The sequence below is a fragment of the Periophthalmus magnuspinnatus genome, chromosome 3 (assembly GCF_009829125.3).
Source record: "Periophthalmus magnuspinnatus isolate fPerMag1 chromosome 3, fPerMag1.2.pri, whole genome shotgun sequence".
Lineage (NCBI taxonomy): Eukaryota > Metazoa > Chordata > Actinopteri > Gobiiformes > Gobiidae > Periophthalmus > Periophthalmus magnuspinnatus.
Window position 1 is genome coordinate 13,617,513 of NC_047128.1, and position 22,029 is coordinate 13,639,541.

General features: G+C 39.3%; 2 protein-coding genes across 3 annotated transcripts; one reads left to right on the forward strand and one right to left on the reverse strand.

The window, feature by feature from the left end:
• Positions 1-100: 100 nt before the first annotated feature.
• Positions 101-7,145, forward strand: aph1b (APH1B gamma secretase subunit). Of its 2 annotated transcripts, XM_055230730.1 has the most exons (7): positions 123-423; positions 1,641-1,811; positions 3,951-4,024; positions 4,456-4,578; positions 5,193-5,320; positions 5,506-5,682; positions 6,803-7,145. In XM_055230730.1, the coding sequence occupies exons 1-6, from the start codon at positions 311-313 to the stop codon at positions 5,671-5,673; spliced, it is 777 nt and encodes a 258-aa protein (XP_055086705.1). In that variant the 5' UTR covers positions 123-310; the 3' UTR covers positions 5,674-5,682; positions 6,803-7,145. The 2 variants fall into 2 exon arrangements, with proteins under 2 accessions (XP_033841870.1, XP_055086705.1); XM_033985979.2 differs by having other exon boundaries at positions 101-423; positions 5,506-7,145.
• A 5,141-nt stretch (positions 7,146-12,286) lies between these two features.
• Positions 12,287-14,871, reverse strand: LOC129457391 (zinc finger protein 723-like). The gene is made up of 2 exons (XM_055232005.1): positions 14,809-14,871; positions 12,287-13,645 (listed from the first exon to the last, which is right to left on the reverse strand). Exon 2 carries the CDS (start codon positions 13,602-13,604, stop codon positions 12,723-12,725), a length of 882 nt encoding a protein of 293 aa, XP_055087980.1. The 5' UTR covers positions 13,605-13,645; positions 14,809-14,871; the 3' UTR covers positions 12,287-12,722.
• Positions 14,872-22,029: the final 7,158 nt, after the last annotated feature.

Genomic DNA, 22,029 nt, shown 5'->3' on the forward strand with positions numbered 1-22,029 from the left:
CTGTGTTTTGAGAATTGACTCCTCTGCACATTCCCCGCGTTAGATGGCGTTAGATCCATGTTTAACTCGCGTCTCCACAGACTTCAGCAGAAGAAACCCTGTACTTCCGCGTTATCACGTGACTGCTGTGAGGAAGCGCCGCAGCATCACAACAACAAAAACCTGATCATTTATCCCCAATTTAACCAAGTTATACCCATCCAGAGGTATCCCCGAAGATCCCGCGGACCGCAGCCTCTCCCCGGAGCCTCCCCCGCAGTCCCGGAGCCTTCAACCCGCCGTGTGAGCAGTTTTTCGGGCGTTTGGGAGGATGACTGCGGCGGTGTTTTTCGGCTGTACGTTCATCGCGTTCGGCCCCGCCATCGCCCTGTTTGTGTTCACCGTCTCCAGAGAGCCGCTCCGGGTCATCTTTCTGATCGCAGGGTGGGTCTTTCCCCGGAGGAATCATATGACACAATTTAATGTCCTACTTACTGCAAAGGAGAGAGTTAAATGTGTGAATGAGTGAAAGGAGCTAACGCGGCTACAGCCAAGTTAGCTTCTCAAAACTCTTAACTAAATATAACCGTTAAATTTAATATCTGATTTCAAATTAGGATCTGTTTTCATGATTCAGTTTATTCACGTTTCATATTCATAATCTGAAATGTGCACTTAACTCAGGTACAGACGTCTAGTTTTCGAGGTGTTTGAAGTTTCATTTAACTTTGGATTTTATGACAAAGACAGAATCAATTCAAGTTGCACTCTGGGCTTGTTTATATAAAGGTCCTGTATTATGCATAATTGACTCTTGTGAGGTTTTAGGTGTTATAATCTTGTTAGTCTTTGTGAAACATGTATGAATGATGCAAAACACAACTCCAGGTATGTTTTTGATGAGGAAACATTAACATAGATCAGGAAATGGTGTAATATGGGCCCTTTAATACTTAATAAAATACTCTGCCAATGGTCATAATTATCAAAGTTTTGGATTAACACAAAACAAAGAATTTCAGTGCCCTAGTGATAAACTCCTATTACATTTAACCATATCCTATTAGAATGATATGAGATCAAAGAAATCCTATAGAATTCGTTTGAGCATGGTAAAATTTTATTACATTTACAGACAATTAGCCTGTAGTCTACATGTTATTAAGATCATATGGTTGCTTCTGAAACTGAGATTTGATTGCAAACTTATTCAGTTCAAGGTGTGAAACAGTTTTGGTTCTGTGAAGTTGGTTGAATATAGATCTCTGTATATACTTTTGTTCTTGAAATAGGCTGCACCCGATATTTGTCTTGCTGTTGATAATTTGATAATTTATATTACGCTTTTGAAATCCATAGCTAAGGACTATAAATATGTGAAGTTAATTTGTAAACTTCACTAGAGCTTATCGCTTTGGTAAAAAAAAAATAGCAAAATGTATTTATTTAGGATATAAATTCAGTCACTCTTGAGTCTGCTCAAAAAGACTAATCTGACACATGGGCACAGACTGAAGAAAAATTATTGATGCCAGATATCGGAAGTGGACCAGTATTTTGGAGAAATCCCCTGATATTGCTGATAACCGATAAACCATCCCTATCTATAGTCAAACCAGGACCAGTCTGATTCTCCATAACCCCCCTCTGTCTCTCCTCAGGGCGTTCTTCTGGCTGGTTTCTCTACTCCTCTCATCCTTGGTCTGGTTCATCTCGGTTCAGATCAGTGACAAAAACAGCCTATCTCAGCAGAAAGGACTCCTCATCTTCGGAGTGGTGCTGTCTGTGCTGCTCCAGGAAACCTTTAGATTCGCCTACTACAAACTGCTCAAGTGAGTTAGACTGCAAGAACCACAATGTCTCAATGGGCAATGGCTGCACTTCTTCAAAAACATTGATGGTTTTCAGATTTCTAGAATGTGATGATTAGAGATAGCTGATAGACCAGTATATGTATTTTTAGCCTATGGGCCTTAAATCTCGAACAGAGGCCGATAGTTTAGTTTGGGCTGACCATCTGCCTAAAGGATATAAGTAAAGCCTTATTTGAACACTTTACTATGGAAACAACACTGTTTGACTAAACAGCTCTCTTAAAGGTTTGTGGTTAAAAAAAGGACTGTGGGGGAGTTTGTCATAATTTAAATTATGTAATTTTGGGAAAATCAGTCCTACATATTGGCTAAAAGATATCGGCAGAGCTTATTGGCTATCGGTTACTCGGGATTCTAAACAATCAGTATGACCATGAAAAAAATAATGTATTAGTCGATTTTTTTTGTGATATATCATACTGCCAGATGGGACAAGAGCCAGTTTTCCCTATTGATTACATTGTACTTTGACATGAAATATCCAAAAGATAAATTCTCAAATGCTGAACCTGATCACTTCTATGATTGACTATGTCATCTGAAATCCACCAATTCAAAGGGTAAAAACACAACAGCTGCACAGCACTAAATGTACCTGTATGATAAAATTTTAAGATGCTTTAGAACATGGGGTGCAGGAGTGATTCACTGGATCAATAGGTGCAGAAAAAAACAACAACAACAACACAACAAAAAAACATCAGATCATCTACCATAATAGCAATTATAATAGAAATAATTTACTAATTACACTTTCAATTCAATTTTGGTTAACCTCACAGCCCTAAGTTCCACTAAGACCAGAGACAGTTCAGTGAATGAAGCTTTTCAGTTTTGCCCCATTTTCAGTTTCTTTGTAAAAGTGTCTTAAATTTCAATGACCTCATAAACATAAAGCAGTGGTGGTGGTGTTGAATAGTGTTATTTTAAATAGGGCAGTGGTGGCACAGTGTTTCCCACCAACCAGGCACATCCTGTCATTGTGTCACTTCAGAGACATTGCCCACTGATTGTGACGGGACATCTAGAGTTTGTAAAGGATTTTGTATATGAACGACAGAAGAAAGGAGAAGGCATAGTTGTCATTGCATCTCATACTTTCTTAATAATGTTTCGAGTAAAGAAGAATTTCTTTAGCCATCCACTAAAGTTTTAACTGGTTCATCAACAACCTGATGTAAAGGAAAAACCTAAAATGTAATAATATAAAAAACTTAAGGCTTTACTATACTGTTTTAACTTAAGGTTAAAACAGTATAGTAAGTTGAACTCTACAGTTAATGTAGCAAAATGTCTGTCTTGATATAGAACCTTTACAATGCCTCTTTTAAGGTGTTAGGCGGGTTCTATCAAAAATGACGACTGGATTCGATCAGTTCAAATTTCAAAAATGTATTCCCCTGACAGTTACAATTCTAATACCTAATACTCTGGGGTCAAAAGCGCTGTCCCTAACAGCCTACGTATGCAGGACTTAAGTCAGGCTCTCCGACTGCCTGCCTTTCCCTTGACCCAGAGGTAAAATACAACGTGAATATGCAAATATTATGTTGAGCAGGTTTGGTTCCTCCTTCCGGCCTTGTTCACCTCTCTCGGACATCCCCAACTGCACTGGTCTGTTTTTCGGCCTTGAGTCTCCTCCGGCTGCCTTATCTCTGTAAAGGAGTTTCTGCAAAGCACCCAACTGGTCCCCATAATTCAGAACACACAATGTTGTCTTTAAAGGAGGACTATTATAATGAATGAATGGTTTCAGTGTATCAAACCAGTGCTCAAAATTTAGTACACAAATGGTGCTTGTTAAACAGCCTTCAAAAGGATACAACATTCAAAGGATATATGAATTCAGTGTTTTATATGTGTATATATGTATATGTATGTATGTATGTATATATGTGTATATTTATATATATATATATATATATATATATTATATATATTATATATATAAATATAAAAGCTTTATTCAAACTAATATGCATTCAGTATTTTGATATATGTATATGTGATGCAACTAAGAAGCTTTATTACTTAAATATTAAATATTACTTAAAAACATGCAATTTTCTAGATGATAATTGTCTTTTTCTTTTCCAGAAAAGCCAATGAGGGTCTTCTGACTCTGAGTCAAGAGGAGACGATGCCGATCTCCATCAAACAGCTCGCCTATGGTAACCCCCCTCTCTTGCTCACTAGGCCTGTCACGATAATTAGTATATCAATTTATTGCTCAATATTTGATAGAAACAACAACAGACTTTCAGCCTCAATATTTATCGTGGGTTTCTTTTTTGCAAAAAATACTTTGTAGTACTAAGATATAAATACTTTGTAGTATTAAGCTTATACAATAATTATTTTGTTATAGTTACTTGAATAATTAATTTCTATGACCCATTACAGACACTAGAACTCAAGGTCACTCAAGGTTTACTTAGAGAAGGTTTTGGAATTATTGTGTCAATGGTATGACGTAGTACTATCATTTATTGGGATATTTTTCTGTAGCAATATATTGTACTTAAAAATGTGTTATTAGGACAGGCCTACTCCTCACTCACAGATAGTCTATATAACACTTCCCTGTTGTCTCTTTCCCCAGTCTCCGGCCTTGGTTTTGGTTTTATGAGCGGTGCGTTTTCGGTGGTGAATATTTTGGCTGATTCGGCAGGCCCCGGAACAGTCGGTATCCATGGAGACTCCCAGCACTACTTCATCTCCTCAGGTCAGTGTTTCTGTGAAGCTGGGTTCACACTGGATCCATTATTGTGTGTTATGTGTCTGTGACTGGAGTTCGTTCTGTTATTTTATTTGTCGTGGGGGACGTCATAGGGACCTGAAGCAGTCTGGACATACAAGTTGACTGGCACAGCTAAATGAGCACTGTGTAACTTTTCTGGTGGTGGGAGAGGTCTTCCACCAGCTTCTGTCCTCTGGGCCCTGGGCTCCCCTGAAAATGAGATTCCATATCTCAGTAGGACTTTTATGGTTAAATAAAGAACTTTTAAAAATCCACTTGTAGTACATGTGTCTATCCTGCTTTTATTTACATACAGGGTTTGTATTGCAAAAGAGAAAAACATTCTTTCAGTCCGCAGGGTCGCCTCTCCACAGATCTAACTTTTAAAAACTTGTATGCATTCTTAGAGATGGATTTTTTTCATTTATAAAACATTAAGTATATTTACAAACAAGATGACAAAACTTGGGGTGCCTTTTTATCTCTGCACACAGTCTTCCTCACTGTCCTCTTTCATTGCTCTGTATTTAACCCTGTGTCTCCCTCCCCGTCTGTCTCATGTCCATCATGTCTCTCTCTCACTGTCTGTCTCTCCACAGCATTCATGACGATGGCGATCATCCTTCTGCACATGTTTTGGGGCGTGGTGTTTTTTGATGGCTGTGAGAAGCAGCGCTGGTGGGCTGTCGCCGCGGTGATCATCAGCCACCTCACCGTCTCCTGTCTGGTGAGAAAACTGAAATAGCCACAATCTCCTCACTGAGAGGAGACAGGATAACCACTCTGCCACAGTAACACAGGGATAACATGCACACTCCACTCAGAGAGATCAGGAGAACCAAAGCCTTTATAATAGTGCGATATGAAATTATAAATCAAATAACAGTCTGTGTTGTGTCTGTTTTTCCATAGACATTCCAGAACCCGGAATATGTGGCCAGTTTGGTGCCCACATACGTCATGTTATTCCTGATGGGAGTGTGGGCGTTCTATTGCGCAGGCGGATCGATCAGGAATCTCAAACTCTGCATCACCTGCACTGACAAAGACTTTCTGCTCGCTAACCACCGCGCAAGATAACTCCAAAAAGTAACAAAAACATGTGCAAAACATGAATTTAACTGATTTCTAAACAGATTGGTTCACAATATTTTAGAATTCGATGATGTCGTTTCAGATGGAGGGCAGGGGTCTATAATCAATTGGCAATTTACAGTTGTTGAAAGAAAACAAACTATCTAATCTAAAACTAAAACTAGTCTTGGAAGTAAATACTCATTTGAGCAAGTGTCTTTACTGAAGTCACATTCACAGGATAGAAATAAACCTTTCCTGAATAGCTTTAGAATGAGCTTGAGCTGTATCAGAACAAGTATAAGACACATAGAACAGTATACACTCATGGACCAGTATGGGACCTACCTGGACACTGAGGGATTACACAGATATAAGGCCACATGGGAATATAAAAGAAAGTACTATTGTTTAATGTGGAATATCACATTCTATTGTGTAAAGAAAGAGTGTTTTTATTATCAAGTGGTATCCGAATCAGTATTGAGTAACGGGTCTGTTACTTTGTATCGAAATTGAGGTTGAAATTTTAGTATCGTGACACTAATATTATACAGACAGAGAAGACATTGGACTTTGTTTCATCTGGATAATTAAAGATATTAACCATAAACTAGGTACAAACAACAAATTCTACCATCAAATTCAGAATTGACCTGCACTTCAACTTTAAACTGCTTACTACACTACCTTTTAAGATGGAGGACCGGTCAGAATTCTCAGGTGGAAATCTCTGTGTAACTTGTCAGACTGCAGGTGTGTTGACCTGGTTTATGGTTAAAATTTCTGTAATGAGCTAAATGACTTGTTTACTTCAGCATAAATTTTGAAAGGATCACTCACAAAAATAATACATTTCAACATTTGTGGATCATAAATTTAGATCTTTTTAAAAATAAGGCTTAGTAAGTTTCTCCATCTAAAACTATGAGATCATCAAATTCTAGACCGTGAACACAACCCACAGGACTCATGACAAATGGACCAAAATGGGCTCTTTAAAAAAAACCTGACCATGTGTTGTTCTTGGTCTTTCTTGGTTTTCACATTTCAATTTGCTAATATAAAAAAAAGTTTTACCTTACGATGGTACAGAAATCTTGAATGTTACCAAAAATACTTCTAATTCTACCAGGTACATCACCTATGGACTTTTAAGAGAGATCTGGAGTCTAACCCACAACCTCCTGACTGAGAGGAGATGACCGGACAACCACTCTGCCACTGTGCATGTGCATTACTCTTTTCTTGTTAATTTGTTTTAGAGCTGATTTTAAATGTACAATATTTCATTTGACTTTGGGTGTGGGGTTTATTTACTGCAGACACCGGTTTTGAAGCAGTTTTGGGGTTTTTTTCTTGACAATATTTTCTGTGAATCTGTTGTAAATAGAATGTGATTTTGCTGTTCACCTGTCCCTCATTTGTATCTCATTAGGATTAATTAAATTTGTCTAAAAACTGACTGAAAAGTTAAAGTGCAGTTTTTTGTTGGAGCCACCAGAGAATTTTTTTACTCTGGGTGACTTCACTTATTATTGAATACTGTTATCGAGTTTTAATACATTTATAATTTTTGAGTACTTTGCTACAGTTGAAAGGTGCACTGTGTAACTTTTCAGGGGGGGGGTCTTGCGATCTTCCTGTGACTGACCTCTCCTCTCTACAGTTGGCCTAGTGGTTTCATCTGCTTGTCATAGCCATAGACTGTAAGAAGTCTATGTACAGCCTATGGTCACAACATAGAGATTGATCAGTTTAATGCCATACTGTGGAACCTTTCATGCAAAACAATAACATCCTGGCCTTTAATCTTTATTTCTTTGATGTAATGAAGTAAACTTTTGCCTCAGTGCAGATATAATTTAAAAATTAGCTCATCAAATGCCAAAATGGGACAGAAACAGGAAGTGTGCTGTTGGAGTGCTAATGTTGTTTTACCTGGACAGCAAAATTCCTCACCGATCTCTTTATAAGAGTTGTGAAAAGCATTTATAAACTCATTATGGTGAATAATTAGGATGCTCACAATGCATAATGTAAGTGGGGAATAACTGGACCACTGCAAGCTGTTTAAAACGAACTAGTTCTGTTGAACACTACTAGACAGTAAAATCAGGTACAGCACCTGTAGCTTTTATGGTGTTGTGCATTTATTCAGAGAATATGGCAGTTTAATTATTTAGACTTCGTAACTATTACAATTATTTCATTGCTTCTGTTCCACAATTAAAGTAAGTTGTAGTACGAAAATGGTTGTACCTTTCACATGCCTCTGGTTTTACCTAGACGGCTGCTTACAATAATAACAAAACATTTAACATTTATTTACAGTTTAAGTGCACCAAAATGCGTAACAGTATAACAGCTGTGCAGTTATCAAAATGTAAAAAAGTGAATACAAAATAACATCAGAAAGTGACAAGACAATAACGAACAGAACACAATTGTAAACTCCATGTGATCTTCTGCAACGAATCAAAAATCTAATCAAAGCTGAGAGATGTCATTTACATGTCACGTCTCCAGAGCTTCGACGGTACGATTACTGTGACAAGAAGCATCACCATCAATTTACAATGCAACAATACATGGCAACAAAAAAATAAAAATAAAGGTGCGCTATGTAACTATGTGGGGAGTCCGCCACCCACTTGTCTCCAGGGAGATGATATTGCTTTGACAGGAAGGTTCCACAGTGTAAGAGCAATTTTGAGACCCTTTTGTGTGTTTGCACTGCCAGCCACTGTGTGGCACTGCGATATCAAGTTGGTCTTGCTGGGTGTGCCCAGGTGTGCCTATTTAAGGGCTAATTCATGGATGAGCAGTGCTACAGAGCAGAGGCAAACAGTTTTTGACTGTGGTTGTGTAAGTGTAGAAAATGGCAATAAAAGGATTCGTCACTGAACACATGAGTATTGGGCTCTTTAACCATGTGTTCTAACACCTTTGGGCTCTGTTAGTCTAGTACACATGTGTCAAACTCAAGGCCCGGGGGCCAAATGTGGCCCTCCACATCATTTTATGTGGTCCTCAACATGGTAAATTAAAAGATATGATGAGCTTAACATGTCATTTTATCAAGAGATATGTTGTTACACAGCCATATTTTTACATCTATGCAAATTAATATGCAATATTTGAAACTTGAATAAGTAATAAATACAGAAACAGTTAATTAACAAGTTAAAAAGTAGTTACATCTATTTTACATCTGGCCCTTTGAGGACAGCCATTTTGCTGATGTGGTCTTCGGTGAAAATGTGTTCGACACCCTTGGTCTAGTAGCTGGTGGCACAGGGCTGCTGGCTGCTACACACAGTATGACATTAACTACCATATTTCTCATAAGAGGTGTTCATATTGCTCAAAAAATAGCTTGAAAAACTTAACTGGTGCAGAATTGCCTCTCCATAGAATTGATCAGTGACTGGGTTGGCAGTGTCACCTGTCCAAACAGTTTAATGCCAATGCATACTGCGGAACCTTCCGTAGGCAGAGCAATATCATCTCCATAGAGACAAGGAGATGGTGCACCCTTCACCAGAAAGACGTTCACCTTTAAATTTGGATCATTTAACCTTCTGTTTCCGCTTTATGAAATCCAACTGTCTGAATGATAAAGGTATTTTGAAATGATGAGACAAAAAGCACTAGATTTACATATTGTGTGATTTAAGTGAATCCAGAGGCTCATGAGCCTTTCTTTAATCATTATTAGCACCTTGAGAAAATGGTTCAAGTGTAAATAACAGGTTCATAACATTTTTCTAAATATTTCTTGGTTTGATGGGCGGCTAATCGCAATCAAATTAAAATCACAATTTGAACGGACACAATTGGCAAATTACAAAGACTGCAATTTTATAAGTACCATCATTTCCTCCTCAAACAAACTCTCCTGTATTAATCTGTATAAAAACTGCTAACCCTGTAGTTTAGATCTGTACAAACATGTTCTGAAATGTTCATATTTCAGCCTTTTTGGCAAGTGGCCTTGACATGTTTAAAATGTGAACTTTGAACAGAATCCCATTATTAAAACAAATAGCAAATCTTATAATGCTTGCCAGAAACATTGCAATTATAAATTTTTTCCCAAATCATTCAGCCCTACAAAGAGTTTAAAAACTCTAACGATGGAGAAGGCATAAACATACAATTACAAGTTTCAAGGAAAAGACTTAATTCCAGGTCTGTTTTGATTAAGAAACATCAGTTTAACACAGTTCAAAACCCCCATAGGTAAGTTTTGAATAACGTTTACTGTACATTACACCAAGTGCATGTTTGCACTAGGTGGGGCTCACATAACATACTACATAGAGCCTTTTAAAGCAGAACTAAGTAACATTTTACCTTACTAAACGTTGCAAGTCCCTGTGATGGTTAAATATGTGTTTCCAGCCAGAGCCACACTTCTGACAAAACTTCACAAAGACAAGTGGGTCTGAACTGGATCCTGTCTCCAGAGGGCGTGGTTGAAGGAATAAGCAATCAGAGAGACGCTTGCTCCATTCCGGTAAAAACAAACATGATGGCTTATGTTAAAAAGGGAAAAGAAACAACAGAGGACTGAGAAACAGCACAGATTTCTACAAAATCAATCAAAGCACCAAATGCTTCTCTCAGGCAAAAGAAATTATAGATTTTGTTCTGAATGATACAAGAATTTTTGGAGGAGATGCCTCCTTCATTTGAAAAACATGTGATACAAATGAGCGGCTATAGTTGGACCTTCCATGTCAGGACAGAAATTTGTCACACTCTATTGTCAGGCAATACAGTGAGGCAAATAATTATTTGAACACCCTGTGATTTTGCAAGTTCTCCCACTTAGAAATCATGGAGGGGTCTGCAATGTTCATCTTAGGTGCATGTTCACTGTGAGAGACATAATCTAAAAAAAAAAATCTGAAAATCACATTGCATGATTTTTTAAAAATAATTTATTTGTATGTTACTGCTGCAAATAACCCTAACCCTATTTCTAATACAGCGCCCCGCAGGGTGGTTGGGCGCTCGCTTAGAGATAGGGTGAGGAGCTCAGTCACATGGGAGGAGCTCGGAGTAGAGCCACTGCTCCTCCATGTCGAGAGGAGCCAGTTGAGGTGGCTCGGGCATCTATTCTGGATGCCTCCTGGACGCCTCCCTAGGGAGGTGTTCCGGGCAAGTCCCACTGGGAGGAGGCCCCGGGGAAGACCCAGGACACGCTGGTGGGACTATGTCTCTCAGCTGGCCTGGGAACGCCTCGGGATCCTCCCGGAAGAGCTGGAGGAAGTGTGTGTGCAGAGGGAAGTCTGGCCCTCCCTGCTGAAACTGCTGCCTCCGTGACCCGGCCCCAGATAAAGTGGAAGAAAATGGATGGGATGGTTGCTGCAAATAAGTATTTGAACACCTGTCTATCAGCTAGAATTCTGACCCTCAAAGACCTGTTAGTTCACCTTTAAAAAGTCCACCTCCACTCCACTTATTATCCTAAATTAGAAGCACCTGCTTGAGGTCGTTAGCTGCATAAAGACACCTGTCCACCCCATACAATCAGTAAGACAAGACAACTAACATGTGCATTTTGACAGTTCTTTGGTCTTGGCCAAGAGACAAAACTGTAGACCTCCACAAGGCTGGAAAGGGCTATGGGGAAATTGCCAAGCAGCTTGGTGAAAAAAGATCCACTGTTGGAGCAATTATTAGAAAATGGAAGAAGTTAAACATGACTGTCAATCTCCCTCGGACTGAGGCTCCATGCAAGATCTCACCTTGTGGGGTCTCAATGATGCTAAGAATGGTGAGGAATCAACCCAGAACTACACGGGAGGAGCAGGTCAATGACCTGAAAAGAGCTGGGTCCACCGTTTCCAAGGTTACTTTTAGTAATACATTAAGACGTCGTGGTTTAAAATCATTCATGGCACGGAAGGTTCCTCTGCTTAAACCAGCACATGTCCAGGCCCGTCTTAAGTTTGTCAATGACCATTTGGATGATCCAGAGGAGTCATGGGAGAAGGTCATGTGGTCAGATGAGACCAAAATAGAACTTTTTGGTCTTAATTTCACTCGCCGTGTTTGGAGGAAGAGAATGATGAGTCCCATCCAAAGAACACCATCCCTACTGTGAAGCATGGGGGTGGTAGCATCATGCTTTGGGGGCGTTTTTCTGCACATGGGACAGGACGACTGCACTGTATTAAGGAGAGGATGACCGGGGCCATGTATGGCAAGATTTCGGGGACCAACGACCGGTGAAAAACTACAGGATACGTTTGACCTCTGTAATTGCAAACAAAGGCTACTGTACCAAATATTAACACTGATTTTCTCAGGTGTTCAAATACTTATTTGCAGCAGTAACAAAAAAATTATAGAATGTGATTTCCATTTTTTTTTTTTAGATTATGTCTCTCATAGTGGACATGCACCTAAGATGAACATTTCAGACCCCTCCATGATTTCTAAGTGGGAGAACTTGCAAAATCACAGGGTGTTCAAATACTTATTTATCTCACTGTATGTTCGGGGTGTTTGAAGCCCTCTGCCATTTCTGTGCGGAAAACAAGCCTTGTCGAAATCTCGAACTTGACCCAAAGAAGATTCTCCTGGGAAACTCTGCTCTTTTTTAAATTTGGCAGTGTTATGTTTTTGTATGATTATACTGCCTTATTTCAACAAAAAAATATTTTTCTAAGAAGCACTTTTGGGTCTGTTCCCTGACAGTGTATTCTCATAAGGGACCTACAGGGTGTTGTAAAATACATTAATAAACTGTAGTAGTCCCAGAGTTGAAGAGAAGAGCCGCTGGAGTTCATAGAGTTAATTTACCATCAGTACAGGACCCAGCACATGAACCCTCATCACACTGTGATAGTGTTGTCCACTCCAGTCTGGCTATGCTTCCGTTGTAGGGAGTATTATGTCGCTGATGATGTAGGCCAAGATAACAAGGACTGAGCTGGTAGTGAGTGCTCTCAGTGCAGCACAAGGGAGCACTATCACTGAAAGTTACTTTGTTCTGCTTTAAGTGGAGCGACCAATGCCTAATGTTCTGCAGTTAGCATTTAGTTTACAGCTTTCAGTGATTTATAAAGCCTAATCCACTCTTGTGACCAGGTAAAGTCCTCTTCACTTTCATACTCAGGTTCAGGTTCGGGTTCAGGTTCAGGTGGGAGTTGAGGTACAGGCTCAGGCTCGGGTTCGGGTTTTGTTTTAAATATTTTCCTTCTAGTGCTCTCCTGTTTCTCGCCTGCATTTCTTTTTGGCCTGCCTCTGGGTCGACCACTAGGGGGCCGTTTGTATTTATACTTTGACTTCACTGATGTCTCCCCATCCTTCATCTGTTCATTTTTCTCCTCCTTTTTGTCCTCTCTCCCTTCTCCCTCTTCCTTCACTTCTCTGAGCTCTGGATGATATCTTTGAACGTGGCTCTTCAGACTCACATTATGATTGAACGATTTGTGACAGAGTTTGCAGCTGTATGGCCGCTCTCCGGTGTGAAGACGCATGTGTGATTTCAGGTGACTCTCCTGTTTGAAACCGCGTTCACACACAAAACATTTGAACGGCCTCTCTCCTGAATGCACCGCAATATGTCTCAAAAGATGCTGCTCTTCGCTGAAGCCAATCCCACAAATTTCACATTTATACTTATCCTTTTTGTGTTCTATTCTGTGAGCCGCACGTTGCCTAAATGTCGGAAATGATAAATCACACTCTGGACATTGATAAGGATCCTTATTCTTAAGGTGGATTAGCTCGTGCGTTAGCTTGTCCACTTTGGTTCTGAAGCCGGCGTTGCAGAACTTGCAGAGGTATTCGTGAGTATCAGAGTGCATGTAGCTGTGGATTTTGAGAGCAGGTTCAGAGTCGAATCTTCGGCCGCAGACACTGCACACAACCGGTTTATTTTTGTCCTTACATTTGTGAATCTTCTTATAAAACATTCCACAATCTCTGCAGAGCTGCTTCTTTTTTCGTTTGGGGCCTGCAAGAGGAGATACAAGATTACATTTGTATTCAAAATCACCACAGGGTTTCCCATAGACATTTATAATAACTAATCATTTAAATAACTCCATATTTCTTTTATTACCAACTGCCTCTTCCTGTTTCAGCTGTTTTGCAACCATGGTAACAGCATTGTAATGACACCCTTTAACTATGAATCAATTCATGATGTAGGGTGCCTTGTTGTATAAAAAATTAAGTACTGAGTAAATTCTGTTTTTCACTCCTATGAGCCCCAATAGTTGGCTGGAAATGTGGACAGCTTTTTTTCTGGGGGAAGACACCCAGACCCCTCAATTAAATGCTGTTGAAAACATGTGTTATTCTCTGTACATTTTAATTTCTCCAAGGGAATTTACGTCTGACCTTTTGAGATATCTAGTACCTAACTAACTATCAAAATAAACAGAGGTGTGTTGTGTGTGAAAAAGAATGAAAAAACAAATAAATAATAAATATTTGAAAAATGCAAACATTTCCAGGGAGGGCCCCAAATTCAAACTCACCTAAGGCCCAGAGATTATTAAGTAAATCAGAAGTGATATTGAACTTTACTTTTTACAGAGATATTAGCCATAAACCAGGTCAACACATCTGCAATCTCAGGTTAACTACAGGGATTCTACAATGTTGTGAGGTCAGTTGAACCCAAGCCAAAGATTTATTAAGTGTGACCTCACTTAGGTCCATCAGATGACTGAAAACAACATGTTTCACAATTTCCTCTTTTTTTAGCGACAACATATCTTACAAGTTTCCAATCATTTAAAGCTAACAAGGCCATAAGTATGGATATAGTTATAACTGTGACAGAAAGTGTACGAGGGAGGTTGAGGTTAGAAGCTAGACTAGACTAGGCTAAGCTAGTGTTAGTGGTGACCAGCAGTTAATGAGATATACACACTGGTAATCCTATGTTATGATAAATTATTACCACATTATTTACATATTTGATACAGTTTATGGTTAAAAATATGCTTTTGAAAGGTAATTGTCTCTTCTTTGATGAATAAAAAGAAATAACAAAGCTAAAACCAGCTGTGAAGTTTCTGGTTCGACCCGGAGGTGACATCATCACTTAACAACTCTATTTTATGAAGGCCTATGAGGCACCTGCTGTTGTGATTAGTGAAGTCTTACCTCTGCGTTTCGGCTCTTCCTGTCTGGGCTCTTCCTCCTTTTGGTTTGCAGTTTGATGCCACAATTCAGGAGTCCAATCTTTGTCTGCCCTTCTTTTCCTACTCTGCCTCACACCAGACCCCTCGGTCCTCTCCTCCTCCTCTTCTTCCTCCTCCTCCTCCTCCTCCTCTTCTCCTCCATTCGTCTGTGCTACTCCTGATCCCTTGCGTTTTTTTTTCTCTTGAACGTTCCTCTGCTCCACTTCGGATCCCTCGCTCTCCTCCTCCTCCTCCTCCTCCTCCTCCTCCTCCTCCTCCTCCTCCTCTTCGCTCTCTTCATTGCTCCAATCAGCATCCTCCGCACTACTTACAGGCTCCTCTCTCTGCTCCATCTGAAAAGAACGACAACTTTTTGATCTAATACGACTTAGTAAGCACCAAGCCATGGGCGGGGATAGGGGGTAGGTGAGAACAGATTTTCTGAGCACGCCTTAAAATGTAGGACGATGCAGAACTACTCATTAATCATCATAACAGGGCTGGAATAAATCTCTTTTAAAGCGACTGTACCCATTTTTTGTTCATGTAATGCATATAAATAAAAACAGCTCTCGGTGTCAAAACGAGGCCACTATGCGCTTTCTTATTTTTTTAGTTATTAGTTTCTTTGGGGACAATGAACATTAATAATCATTGCTGTAAAAGTGCTTTGTTATACAACTAGTTTCCTGCAGTAGTGTAGTAGTGTGCATTCATTGTAAAGCGTTTTTATTGTCTGCAAACCAGGAAGTAACACTGGTGTGCTGTTGGCATGCTAGTTGTTATTAGCATTACTGTGACGGCAAAACTCTACTCCTTGTTGTGAATAATTAGAATGGTAGGAATGCATTAGGAAAGTGTTTAAGACAGAAATCAGGAACAGTGCCTTTGAGGTCAAGTTGCTCTTTCTGAAACCAAAACAGTCTCCAGCCTCACCTCCACAGTCAGTTTGATGCTTTGGGGCTGATGGGGCTCTTTTCCGTGTTGAACCTTCAAAACAAAGCCACATGCTGGGCACCTGTTTAACACAGTAGAAGCACATAAAACAAAATAAACAAAAATGTACAAATGACAACGCTAAGGTAGTGTAAGGAGCTGAATAGTGACGCCCAGCCCTGGTTCCATAAGTAAATTTCTCATTGATTTTTCCCATAGATGTATAGTAAATGTTTGAAAGTTCAAGGCTCATCAGCTCTGTGGTAACTAATGACAAAAACACTTATAATTTTATTTAAAATCTGTTTCTGAAACCTATAAACCTCCAAGTTATTACAATATTTTGCAGACTCTTACATTTTAAATGTGCTTTTTGTACTAAAAATAACCACCTTATGGATATTAGTTAGCATGTAGCTCACTAGCCCCCGCGATGCCTTGAATGTTACAAGAAAAATATATTAACTGAAACACAGGTTCAGACAAAAGGGGGTGTGAGGTATTTACCATAGATTAGATCAAATTGTAACACTGGATGCAGAAACATTATGTGCAGAAATAAAATAAATAAGGTTAATAATTGTATTTATTACTAATTATGTCAACATTTTGTGGAGCAAATTTGTGTCTCATCATCCCAAAAAAATTAAATGATGTATGGAAATTTAAATTTAAAATGGCAATATCTCAATTACTTTGTCCAATGACTGCAAGGTTTAAGCCAGAGCATTAGATTAGAGATTAAACACCCTAGACACCCCACCACCAGATTAAACACTGGGACTAAACCAGGACTAAACCAGGACTAAACCAGGACTAAACCAGGACTATTGACTCACTTGTCTGACTCGGGTACATTTGGAGATTTTGATGTCGTCTTCACTGGTTTCTCACCTGAGGTGATTTTAATTAACTTCTCGTAACTGCAACAAAAAGAGAATCAAGATGACAAAATGTAAGATTTTAATTAAACACGGTACACAATTAAATAAAACAAGTAAACCACCATAGTCACAATGGAATATGGTATTTCAATAATAATAATAATAATAATATATACTAAAAATAGTATTGAAACTAGATACTCATTTGAGCAGATATCAATACAAAAAAAAAAGCCACATTCTTAGGACAGAAATCAATCTTTGAATATAGCATGACATAAACTAGTATATGCCCATGGACCATTATGGAACCTACCTGGACGACTGAGGGATTACACAGATATAAGGTCACATGGGAATATAAATCGCATTATATTGTCTAAATAAAGAGTTTTCTTTTATTATCATCATGGTATCAGAATCAAAACCTATTCCTTAGTATTGAAAATGAGTTTGAAATTTTAGTATCGTGACTACTTTACAATGGAGTATGGTTTACAAGACGATTATGAAGTGAAATAAAATGGAAATGTTGCTTTGCTTGGAATGTTCCACAGTCTAGCGGTCAAACACCTTTAATTCAATAACTAGGTCAAATGCCAAAGATGCATTTAAAACTATAGTGTGGAATATTTTTGTTTGCCATTGTGGGATTAAAATAAAGGAAACATTATGCAAAATATACTGAGCTTTTAATCTTCTTATAACCATTTGTTTTCTTATCATCTTATTCATGCTTGCTTGAATAATCCTGTATTGTCCTGCATTGGAGACTTGAGAGCTCTAAAAATGTGTTTTCCACCCACCCCCTATCCCCGCCCCCATCCCTATACTTAGTTGCAATTACTTGTTGATGTTGGCAAGAACCTGAGTGATACATGAAGGCTTTTAAAATGTCTTACCCACAAAAATAAAAGCATAATTTTCCTTTGTTACAACACCAATTCGCTGCTTATTATGGTGAAATGCCATTATGAACATGTGGGGCCTGTTCTGTTCTGCAGTTTTTAGCAGGAAATCAGAGGTCCCATTTCTATCATCAAGATCTACATTTCAGTTTGCAACGAATAAAACGTAAAATAACGATATAGTTAAATAAACATGCATAATACGTTATCTTTAATGTGAAACAGAAGATAAAATCGTGCCTGTCTAGGAGATGCTCGGCTAGTTCTGCGTCCAGTGTGAAGCCGAGCCTTAAGCGAAGCTCCCTCCACCTCGGGTACGACTTGAGCACGTTCACGCGGGTTTTGTATCGGTGTCGGTCCCGTTCACGTTTTGCACATTTCGCCTTTTCGCTCAGTCGTTTTTTCGGTTTGACGGATGGCTCTAGGCGCGTTTGTTCCGTCGGAGGAAGAGCCCAAATGGGGAGAGCCTGCAGAGCCACAGTGCAATTTCGGATCTCTGCGCTGGACGCCATGTTTTTGTGAATGTTTTCTTTGCGAGCAGCGCGCCCTCTTCTGGTGACACGAGGGATTTCCAGTGTATTTCTTCTATGGACTTGCTTAAAAAAAATGCTTTTGAGTTACTTGTGCTAATCAATCTTTAATCAGTAAGAAGTGTTTCCCATTAAAGGTGCACAATGTAACTTTCCTGCCTCTCTCCATGGGGATGTTACTGCATTGCCTAGTATGATTTAATGACACAACCCACACATTAAAAACGGATTTCTACAGTGAGCAGGGTCACCTCTCCACAGATCTGCCATGTTTGGAGTCACCTGCTTGGTCAAGTTGAATGCTATACTGTGGAAGATTCCAGGCAACGCAATAAGATTGCGATGGAGACAGGTAACATAACCTAAAAGTTACATAGTGCATCTTTTATAGAGGTAGCCCCTATAGTCAAAGAACAAGGTGAACAAAAACATTTAGCTGAGGGACGTCTGAGGGATTACACAGACAAAGTGGTAAAACAAATACATAGTTCTATATATTTATGCTAATGATTGCTCTATTATAAATGTATAGAACTAACTAACATTCTATAATCGGTGCCTTTTGATCAGTAGAGGCAACCAGAATCGTATTACATAAAATGATACACATATGCATCACATGTGCGAACCGTCTCAGTATAAACCTGTGGGAAACACTGCATAAATATCAATTCGGCCGCATTGTGAAACAAGCTGAACAAAAATTGGTACAAAAAAAGACACTTTTAAGCTTGTTGAATTTATTTAAAAAATGACAAAAATATAGAACTGTATTAATCCATCCATTCTAATCATTAGAGTTAAATTTTTATACCACAATTTAGACTTTTGAATTTGTAAAAATATATTCTGACAGTTATTGCTATGTCTGGATTGCTCAATAAAATGTCATTAAACTGATCTATCCAGGATTTATTACAAAGGTAATTTTTATAATACAATTCACATTTGACACCTGAAGAGTATATCAAGTAATAAAGCTTCTTCTGCGTCTCTCTCACACCCCCCCCCCCCCCCCCCCCCCCCCACACACACACACACACACACACACACATATATACACTCACCTAAAGGATTATTAGGAACACCTGTTCAATTTCTCCTGCAATTATCTAATCAACCAATCACATGGCAGTTGCTTCAATGCATTTAGGGGTGTGGTCCTGGTCAAGACAATCTCCTGAACTCCAAACTGAATGTCAGAATGGGAAAGAAAGGTGATTTAAGCAATTTTGAGCGTGGCATGGTTGTTGGTGCCAGACGGGCCGGACTGAGTATTTCACAATCTGCTCAGTTACTGGGATTTTCACGCACAACCATTTCTAGGGTTTACAAAGAATGGTGTGAAAAGGGAAAAACATCCAGTATGCGGCAGTCCTGTGGGCGAAAATGCCTTGTTGATGCTAGAGGTCAGAGGAGAATGGGTCGAGTGATTCAAGCTGATAGAAGAGCAACGTTGGCTGAAATAACCACTCGTTACAACCGAGGAATGCAGCAAAGCATTTGTGAAGCCACAACACGCACAACCTTGAGGCGGATGGGCTACAACAGCAGAAGACCCCACTGGGTACCACTCATCTCCACTACAAATAGTAAAAAGAGGCTACAATTTGCACGAGCTCACCAAAATTGGACAGTTGAAGACTGGAAAAATATTGCCTGGTCTGATGAGTCTTGATTTCTGTTGAGACATTCAAATGGTAGAGTCAGAATTTGGTGTGAACAGAATGAGAACATGGATCCATCATGCCTTGTTACCACTGTGCAGGCTGGTGGTGGTGGTGTAATGGTGTGGGGGATGTTTTCTTGGCACACTTTAGGTCCCTTAGTGCCAATTGGGCATCGTTTAAATGCCACGGGCTACCTGAACATTGTTTCTGACCATGTCCATCCCTTCATGACCACCATGTACCCATCCTCTGATGGCTACTTCCAGCAGGATAATGCACCATGTCATAAAGCTCGAATCATTTCAAATTGGTTTCTTGAACATGACAATGAGTTCACTGAACTACAATGGCCCCCACAGTCACCAGATCTCAACCTGATAGAGCATCTTTGGGATGTGGTGGAGCGGGAGCTTCGTGCCCTGGATGTGCATCCCACAAATCTCCATCAACTGCAAGATGCTCCTATCAATATGGGCCAACATTTCTAAAGAATGAATCAGCACATTGTTGAATCAATGCCACATAGAATTAAGGCAGTTCTGAAGGCGAAAGGGGGTCAAACACCGTATTAGTGTGGTGTTCCTAATAATCCTTCAGGTGAGTGTATATATATATATATATATATATATATATATATATATACACACACACACACATATATATATATATATATATATATATACACTGAATACATATATTAGTTTGAATAAAGCTTCTTAGGTGCATTACACGTATATATAAAAACACTGAATTCATATATGCATTTGAATACTGTTTAATGAAGTTACACACTGGTTTAATGCTTTAGCACTGAAATCGTTTATCAATTATAATAATGCCCTTTAACACCAATCTTAAAGGCAACATTGTGTGTTCTGAATAACGGGAGGCAGCTATGTGCTTTGCAGAAACTCCTTTACAGAGATAAGGCAGGAGACTCAAGGACGAAAAACAGACCGGTGCAGTCGGGGATGTCCGAGAGAGGTGAACGAGGCCGGAGGGAGGAACCAAAGCGTCAACCTGCTCAACATAATATTTGCATATTCATGTTGTATTTCAACTTTGGGTCAAGGGAAAGGCAGGCAGTCGGAGCGCCTGACTTAAGTCCTGCATACGTAAGACGTTAGGGACAACGGTTCTGTATTATGATTGTATTTGTCCGGGGAATAAAGTTTTGTGATTTGAACTGATCAAATCCAGTCGTCATTTTTGATAGAACACACCTAACATGCCAAATCTCAAAGTGCTACAGAGCAAATGAATGATCTCATACTGTTCGCTTTGGCACGTCTGACAGCTGTTGTCGCGATAATAAAATTTCAAACTCTTTCAATGTGAAGGAATAGACTTGATACTCTACTGAATCCGATACCACAATAATTAAAAATTCTCTTCCTTTAGACAATAGACTGATTTTCCCACGTGTCCTTATATCTGTGTAATCCCTCAGTTAGTATCTGATTTGACACTTCTGATTGCTGTTGTCTAATTGAATGTTTAATGTTTTTTACCTGGACAACTGATCACATCTAGCTATTGTGCCAACTCTGGCATATTTACTGTCCTAGTTCATAGTAAATATTTTGCACTGTAATATGAAGCCTCTTGTATGAGGGGAGTGGCTCAAATAGTCTGAGTGAAAGGTGAGAATGGTTGGGACCCTTCTTCACCCCAAGGGAGAGAAGGAAATGCTATGAAATGGAGTTGAGTGGCAAAAAATGTTGATTTAGTATTTTGTTCCACTTTAAAGTAGAGGTGTTGGGTGATCATCATAAAACACAAGATTGTTGAGATTACATAAGACTCAACAGAGGCTTCAATGTCCTTGTATGTGGCCCATGCACATAAGCTGGTGGTAGGAAGATTTTATAACATAAAGCATCTTGGAATTTTAAAAAAGTACACTCAGTTTAACTGAGCAAACCAAAATATATGGCATAATGAGCTTAAATTGCCCCTCGGGGACAAACAAAGTGCTATTGATTGAGTGATTACAGTGAAAGTAGTACTTACCCGACTGAACGCTGGCTCGCCTCTCCACAGATCTGCCCTCCAACTTGACCTGATGGCATCACTTGCTCCATCTTTATGGTGAGGTGAGTTTAATGCCATACTGTGGAACACTGTGGAAGACAATGTTATGCAGATGGTTCACGAAAGGTGTAAATGGCTACAATTACAGATTTTAAAGATTACAAATAAGAATTTATTTCACACGTTCCTCTGGGCACTCCAGTTTCCTTTGTCAACCCAAAATATGCACAACAGGTCAAATC

Bases quoted from the DNA above. Each gene is read 5' to 3' on its own strand.
- aph1b (XM_033985979.2), top strand. From the start codon at position 311: ATGACTGCGGCGGTGTTTTTCGGCTGTACGTTCATCGCGTTCGGCCCC. The intron at 1,812-3,950 runs GTGAGTTAGACT...TTTCTTTTCCAG, and splicing joins GCCTACTACAAACTGCTCAA to AAAAGCCAATGAGGGTCTTC. The intron at 4,579-5,192 runs GTCAGTGTTTCT...GTCTCTCCACAG, and splicing joins GCACTACTTCATCTCCTCAG to CATTCATGACGATGGCGATC.
- LOC129457391 (XM_055232005.1), bottom strand. From the start codon at position 13,604: ATGTTTTATAAGAAGATTCACAAATGTAAGGACAAAAATAAACCGGTT.